Source organism: Bison bison, unplaced genomic scaffold (genome assembly GCF_000754665.1).
Source record: "Bison bison bison isolate TAMUID 2011002044 unplaced genomic scaffold, Bison_UMD1.0 scf7180017864331, whole genome shotgun sequence".
Lineage (NCBI taxonomy): Eukaryota > Metazoa > Chordata > Mammalia > Artiodactyla > Bovidae > Bison > Bison bison.
In genome coordinates this window covers 8,600,039-8,608,155 of record NW_011494903.1, presented here as the reverse complement: position 1 = coordinate 8,608,155, position 8,117 = coordinate 8,600,039, and the positions used below count along the sequence as shown (strand labels likewise).

General features: G+C 42.4%; 1 protein-coding gene across 1 annotated transcript in view; it reads right to left on the bottom strand.

Moving 5' to 3' along the window:
- ADAMTS12 (ADAM metallopeptidase with thrombospondin type 1 motif, 12) overlaps positions 1-8,117 on the bottom strand; it is a 390,158-nt gene that overhangs the window by 47,441 nt on the left and 334,600 nt on the right. Inside the window, exon 19 of the mRNA XM_010853830.1 lies at positions 6,478-7,620. Within this exon, the coding sequence (XP_010852132.1) occupies positions 6,478-7,620 (1,143 nt within the window). The remainder of the gene's footprint in view (positions 1-6,477; positions 7,621-8,117) is intronic.

The window sequence follows — 8,117 nt, the reverse complement described above, 5'->3', positions numbered from 1 at the left end:
TATGGGGTTGCACAGAGTTGGAAATGACTGAAGCGACTTAGCAGCAGCAGCAGCAGGTGGGTGAAGGCATAGGACATAGTATGTTGAAAGCTGAACTATTTAAGGATGTGAAGGCTCTTGGATATTAAGAGTGGACTTTATATGATCTGATATGCAATGAAGAGACATTAGCAATTTATTATTAGGTGTTTGGAATAATTAGAAAATTCCTTTCAGAAGAGTAATATGGCAATACATTGCTTGTGATGATCTGTGGAAAGCACTGGGGAGAGGAGAGATAGTAAGTACCCAGATCAGCAAGGGCAAGAGCAAGGGCGAGGGTCCTAACAAGAGTAGCAACCGAGTGTCCACAATTCTTGACCATTGTGGCGCTACTGGCATTTTGGATTTCCCAAATTGTCACAGGACCCTCATAATCTTTGGCTCCTAGACTCTGAATGCTGGCATCAGCCCCTCCGCCAGCACAGTAATAAACAAAGCATCCCTGCTTTTTTCTATGCGTCACCCAGCAGCAGACTGGAAACCACAGGGACTAAATGAGCAGGAAATAAAGAGGAGATGACAGACATGATGTTTTTACTTCCTGTTCATTGAGGCCTCCCCAGTGGCTCAGTGGTAAAGAAACTGCCTGCAGTGCAGGAGACGTGGGCTCGATCCCTGGGTTGGGAAGATCCCCTGGAGAAGGAAATGGCAACCCACTCCAGTATTCTTTTTTTAATTAATTAATTTTTTTATTTTAATTGGAGACTAATTACTTTACAATATTGTGGTGGTTTTCACCATACATCGACATGAATCAGCCACGGATGTACAGGTGTCCCCCCCATCCTGAACCCCCTCCCACCTCCCTCCCCACCCCTTCCCTCTGGGTTGTCCCAGAGCACCAGCTTTGAGCACCCTGCTTCATGCATCGAACTTGCACTGGTCATTTATTTAACATATGGTAATATACATGTTTCAGTGCTATTCTTTCATATCATCCCACCCTCGCCTTCTCCCACAGAGTCCAAAAGTCTATTCTTTACATTTGTGTCTCTTTTGCTGTCTTGCATATATGGTCATCATTACTATCTTTATAAATTCCATATATATGTGTTAATATATACTGTATTGGTGTTTCTCTTTTTGACTTACTTCACCCTGTATAATAAGATCCAGTTTTCATCCACCTTATTAGAACTGACTCAAACGCAGTCTTTTTTTATAGCTGAGTAATATTCCATTGTGTATATGTACCACAACTTCCTTATCCATTCATCTGGTGATGGACATCTAGGTTGCTTCCATGTGCTAGCTACTATAAACAGTGCTGCAATGAACATTCCACTCCAGTATTCTTGCCTGAGGAATCCATGAACAGAGGAGCCTCGCAGACTACAGTCCATGGGGTTGCAAAAGAGCTGTACGTGACTGAGAAACTAAACAACAAGTAAACAGGAAATAAAGAGAAGATGACAGACATGATGAGAGGACAGACACAGACCCAAAAAACTGTTAGGGTTTTTCTAGTAGGACAAGGAAGCCTGATATCAATGGTTATCCTGGGCTTCCTAAGGTGTCTGACTGAGTGGCCAATGAGACCATTCTCTAGGGAGGGATAGTCCTAAAGAAACAACTTCAGAGATGGGTAGAATAAAAAATCAGGGGACAGTGGGGAACTCACAACCCAAAGTTTTCATTCTGAATCCTGATCCTCTCAGACAATTCTGTGTATTAAACACTTTGTCTCAAAAGATGCTTAAAGGGAGCAGGCACCAAGCCCAGTCATGTAGGGGACTCCTGCCAAACATCAACTTCTAGTCTCATAATACCCTGTAGCTTTAAAAACCTCTGCTGCTGCTGCTAAGTCACTTCAGTCGTGTCCAACTCTGTACGACCCCAAAGACGGCAGCCGACCAGGCTCCCCCATCCCTGGGATTCTCCAGGCAAGAATACTGGAGTGGGTTGCCATTTCCTTCTTCAATGCATGAAAGTGAAAAGTGAAAGTGAAGTCAAAGTGAAAGTGAAGTCGCTCAGTTGTGTCCACTCCTAGCAACCCCATGGACTGCAGCCTACCAGGCTCCTCCATCCATGGGATTTTCCAGGCAAGAGTACTGGAGTGCTTTGCCAGTGCCTTCTCTGAAAAACCCTCTGCAGTCTGGGCCAATTCCCTTTTTCCAGCCAAACTGCCTAGAATTAATAGTTCCCAACAGCTCCAATGGTTGCCAAATATTGGGTGAGCGAGGATGTACTCAATAAGACAGTTTATTTCTGTCAAAGTCAAAGGATGACAGGAGATAGAATTAATTCTTTGTATCTTGATTGCCTATAATCAGAATGTTTCAATTAACCTCTGGGCTTAAACAGTCATTGGAGCTGATAGCTACTTCTATTAGGTTTACTTTGTTTGAATATAGTAACTTCTCACTAGATCAATTAACACTTGTCAATTAATTAACATATTAAATATCCTCAGGACAAAAGCATTAAAACACATTTACATAAGAGGATGGGAAAGGAAACTAATTTCTAGGTCATCCAAAGCTACTTTTTAATGAAACTTTTGTAATGCATTATTCTGTGGACTGAGAAGAGCTGTCCATCTTTATTAATATTCCTAATGTGAGGACTGTTTCATCTGAAAGGGTCTCTCCTTCAGGCTGCACTTTAGTGTCTCCTTCCATTTCAATACTATAAACGCTGCCCCAAAAGTCACCAGTGACTTGCCCAATGTAAGATCCACTAGGTCCACTGTCAGTTCTCACATTGCTTGATGTCCATGGCACCACACCTCTTGATTTGAGTCTTAATTAGTAGACTGTTCCTTACTAGTCTTTCACATGGGATCTCTTTGTCAGCCAGCTTCTTAAAATGTTGTTTTTTTTTCCGAGTCCCATCCTGAGGCCACTTCTGTTTGCAGCCTATAGGTTGTACTCGGATGACCTCGCTCACTTCCAAGGTTTGAACTTCTCCCTATTGGTCATGGCTACCAAATGCCATCCCCAGTTTTCACCACTCTCAAGAACCTCAGATAAATATACTCAAACATCTGCTGGTTATCCTTTGGATAGCCCAGAGGTCCTGCCAACTAAACTCAATCTATAACTGGACTCATCATCCTTTCTTCGTCTCTATTGAAACTGTTTCTGTACATTGTATGATATCTCAGTTTATGGGAGCACCACCCATTGGCTACCCAAGATTCCAATGGAATAGTCATGACAGACTCCTCTACACCTCTCTTCTCACATTCCACATCCAATTATTCACAAAGTCCTACTGATTTTAAGTTCCCCATGTCTCCTGAATTTATATTTCCCTCTTCATCCCAAGCATTCTTGTCATAGTTCTAATTCCTCATCTAGACTACTGCAGTATCCTCCCAACACATCATATCCCTTATCCTCACTGCTTCTGGAATGGGCTATACCTAAAACACAGTGGGCCACGTCATTCAGTGGCAGAACTGCTAGATCCTCACTATGATCCTTTTTTGTCATCCTCCTGGGCACTCAACTAGATTATGTTTTCTATCCTTTTTGCACTTTGCTTGGGTCAAATGACTGAGTTCTAGACAGTGGAACATGAGCAGAAGTGCTAAATGCCCCCTTCTACGTTTGGCCCACAAAACCTCTTGTGGGAGAGCCTCTGTGCTCTTTTCTTTCCTGGCTGTGATTAGGATGGTGACCCCAGGGCCAATTTGAAGATGGGAAGATGGTAGAGCCATTGTCAGACTGGAGTCTCAAAGAACTGCACACGGGTCAGAGCCTCACTCTCTACTGCTACCACTGCAGACATGGAATTCCCATGTATTATTATGTGAGTGAGAAACCAACTTCTGTTTTGGTTACCTATAACTTGTTTGGCTCTATTTGTTAACAACAGCCTACCTCTCACGTGTGCATCTGTGTGTGACTTCTAAGTACATACACACATTGTACATATGCCATTATGGACAATATGTCACTCATACTTTATTCTGATATTGATACCATATACATGCCTTCCATCTAGTCTTTCACCCTCTGTTTGTCCTCCTTGTATTTTTCTCAAGGCCCACGGTGCCTTTAACAGAAGGTGCTTTCAGACTTCATCTCCACTGACTAATTAACAAAATCCTACAAATTAACAGGTAGCCTCGGTTTCCATAACTTGTTTTCTTGACTGTTTTGTTGGATAGAGGACAATGAGCCTATTTAAGTTCTTTAGGGGTGACCCATGTTTTTGAAAGGAAAAATACCTTTTGAGGGTACTATGTGGAATGATACCATTCATAAAACCTACACAGTACATTTTAATTTCAAATATCTAGGCTGGCTGAATCCACTTCAGTGACCATTTGCTCCTGCGAACTCAAAAATAAGCACATGCCCTCAATGTTATTTGAAAGCACCTTCTTATGAACCATGTGATTTTCTCATCTGTCTACCCAGGGTTATCATGTAACTGGCATTATTTTTATGGATCATATGATCAAGGAAGAAACAAATATAACAGAAGGCAGAGAGAGTGGTGATATTTCTGATGGTAAAGCAATGGACCATAGGCTATGAAGTCTGTCTGCTCAGGTTCAGATCTCTGCCGTGTGCATATGTGTGTGTGTGTGTGTGTGTGTGCATGCGCACTTGTGTCTGTGATTCTGGCTAGCGTTCACCTTTCAGCTCTTCCTCATCTCAGCAAATGGGGCCATATTACCAATCTCCTTGAGCTGTACTGAGAATTAGCATAAAGTCATTCTATAAAGCATGGCACACACTTCATACATATTCACTGTCAATGTCCTCCTCATCATTAAGAGCCCAATTAGACTTTGCTAACATTGGAAAAGACCCTGATGCTGGGAAGGATTGGGGGCAGGAGGAGAAGGGGACAACAGAGGAAGAGATGGCTGGATGGCATCACCAACTCGATGGACGTGGGTTCGAGTAGGCTCCAGGAGTTGATGATGGACAGGGAGGCCTGGCGTACTGTGATTCATGGGGTCACAAAGAGTCAGACACGACTGAGTGAACTGAACTGAACTGAACAGAAAGAAATCTGACCAAAATGTCAGGGATTATGAGACTCATTCCTCTCCTTTTCTAAACAAATTGGATTACTCTAAGCCTGGAAATCTTTTTTGTCCTCCTGAAACTGGAATTTTTACTTGCAAAAAGAGATAATAAGATGATTCTCCATTGACAGAAAATGTAATGAACATGATTTCACTTTAGAAATCAAAATAGATCAACGTGAAAACATAGTTTGAATGCAAATAAAAAAATGTGAAAGGTTGCATTTACCTATTCTTTGACAGTATAGTCGATTTCAGGACCAATGATGCTGACTAATTCATACAACAGAATTTAAACAGTGAACTTGTCAGCTGCTGCTAAAATTCACTAGAGAGCCTGCGGATTAGAGTGGAAAGATTTCAAAGGCTCATCTTCCAACTGACATGTCTATAGACAAGTCACCTAACTGTTAAAAATCTTAGTTTCTGTAATTGTAAATTGGTATAAATGGAGAGTTTACCTGCTCCCCAGAACTATGAAAAGGAGAAAATAGGAGACTACATATGAAAGTGGTTTGGAAAATAACATGGTTTATAAATTAAATGTATGGTTATTTTTACATTAGCTGCTAATACTTCTTTTTTAGCTAGAGAGATGAGTCATGCATCATCATAAAAATTGCTGAATGATTTGAACATGTGATTATTTTGCCACAAAGTTCTCTTTTGAGTTGTCAGTTTATTTTTAACAAGTTCAAATACTGTGCATTCAAAATGCAAATGGGTGAAAAATGATTGTGATGCTTAAAAGGATGTAATTAGTTCTAGAAATGGAGAAACAAATATCTAGCCAAATTCCTGAAGCCTGAAAACAGGAACCAATGTTTTGCCATCATGTTTATTTTCTTCTCACTCTATTTTCTTCTTACTCTATGAGTCAAAAAGAGTTTTTTTCAAAAGAATTTTTTTAATACAAGGAAGCACTGAGTCAAAAAAAATCGTTGATAAAGTAAGCATAGAATTCTTCTAAAGAACTTTGTTTTAGATTTCCATTCCAATTGTGCAACATTGGCTTTCTGAATGAAATGTGAACTCAGGTCCTCCCATAGGATTCTTTGAATCCTATGGATTCTTTGGTCCTTCATCATAGAATTCTTACAGTTTGCAGCTGGAAGGGACATTGGAGGAAAGAGGTGATTTGTACTAGCTTCACTGTTGTTCAAAAGCAGGTTCAGAGAGGCAGACTGAATTGTCTACTGTCACACAACTGGCTGACTCAGGTCTCCTGATTTAGTTCTAGGTTCTCCTCACTCTATCTCACTACATTTGTTCTCTTTCCCTGGACTTTTTTTTTTTTTATTTTTGGAGTTAGGTGAAGAGGGAGGTGAGGGCATGGACCTGATTGCTTCATTTTTTTCAAGTCCATTTGGAAATCTGCACAGAAATGCAACACCCCTAGCTAATTCCATATAGAATCAGGCCTGGGTAAGAAACAGAACTCTTACCTCACTCCAGTTTCCGACAATCCAGTAGGCAGGGCTGCGTCCCATTGAGAGATGCTTGTAATCCGAGGCATTCAGCAAAAATCCCTCAGCCATCAGACTTGTTGCATCTTCCTTGGTCAGGACTGGTCCAGAACTCTGTGTTAGATTCATGTTGCTTGGAAGTTCTGTTGGGTGAGGGTTTACTGGCTTTTTGGAGTATGCTGGCTGGTGGTCTTCTCCCAGAGGGAGTGGAGTATTAGCTGGCTTTTCAGTGACCGTCTCTTTAGCTCTGGATGTTCCATTTTTGAGAGTAATGGGCCTTTGGCTGGGTGCCAGTCCTTCTGATACTGTGCTAAAGGGTGGCCATAGAGATGCCCCCCCAAGATAAGGTGTTGGTGGAGGTCCAAGTGGTATTTCAGTACTTCTTTCCCCTGGAGCATCATTTCCAGGTACTCTGATCTTGGTCCATGTCACAGAGTTGTTCTCATTTTTTTTCTCAGATGGTTCACTGCCTTCCCCTGAGCCACTATGAATCTCCATTTCTGGCTCTTTGGTCAAGGGACTGTAAAACGAAGTCACCTGCCAAGTCATAGCATTGCTGGAAGTTGATGAGTCAGAACCACTCGTCGTCGTGATGACAAGGTCTCCCTCTGAGGTAGGACCAGTGTCGGTATTGGAAACATTCTCTTCATTTGGCTGGATGCTCAAAGACCAAGAAGTGAGGATGGGCTGGGAAGTACTTCCAGTGGAAATGACATTATGGGTGTCCAGTTCAGTTTGGATTGAACTATTCTGCCCCTGCTTCCCATCCAGGTCTCCTTCTTTGGAGGCTGTGGTAGGACCAGGGCTGTTCATTGTCGGAGTGCTTGTGCTCAGAGGCCCAGGCACTGTGGGTGAAGTCAGCACCCTGGGACTGGGTGTAGTCAGCGTCCTAGGACTGGGTGTAGTTGGAGGGACAGGCTTGAAGGGGTCAGGTGTTGGTAGCTTTTTCCCACTGAAAATCGTGCCTCTATTGGGCTTCAGAATTCTCCGGCTAGATGGGCACTGCTGGAGGCCACAGAGAGCTCTGCTGTTGGGTTTCCTTGTCATGTCGCAGGGCTCGTCGTGGTTCTTGGCACACGTGACACTGCGAATCCGCACTCCACCACCACAGGAAACAGAGCACTGGGAAAGAGAGATGGCTGTTAGTCCAGTGGGAAAGACATGTTGGTTCTCATGCTGATTTACAGCAAATCAGGACAGGCCCAGTAGAAACGGAACTATGCGGCTGAAATCATTTCCTATCTTCGTATTTGGCTTCTGTGCAATTTTAGTTTCCCATAGAAATATGTATCTCGGGGAGACCAGCTGGGGCTCAGAACTAACAATCTACCCTTCACAAACTGAAAAGACAAACCATGACACGGGAAACTGAAGTCTCTCCGGGCCAGGACTATTGGATAGTGGATCCGCAAAGAGTGCAATGATTTAAACAATCACCTGATTTTCCCCAAGAGATAGGAATATTATCTTCCCTAAGGTTTCAGTGCTATTAAAGTGTTTATGTATTTTCTAGAATCTATTAATTTAATGATAATGAGCCTGTCCCTTTATATTCATATAAGTCACACAGCCTCACTCAGGTATCCCAAGCTCCATTTTCTTGCTTGTTGTCAGATGGG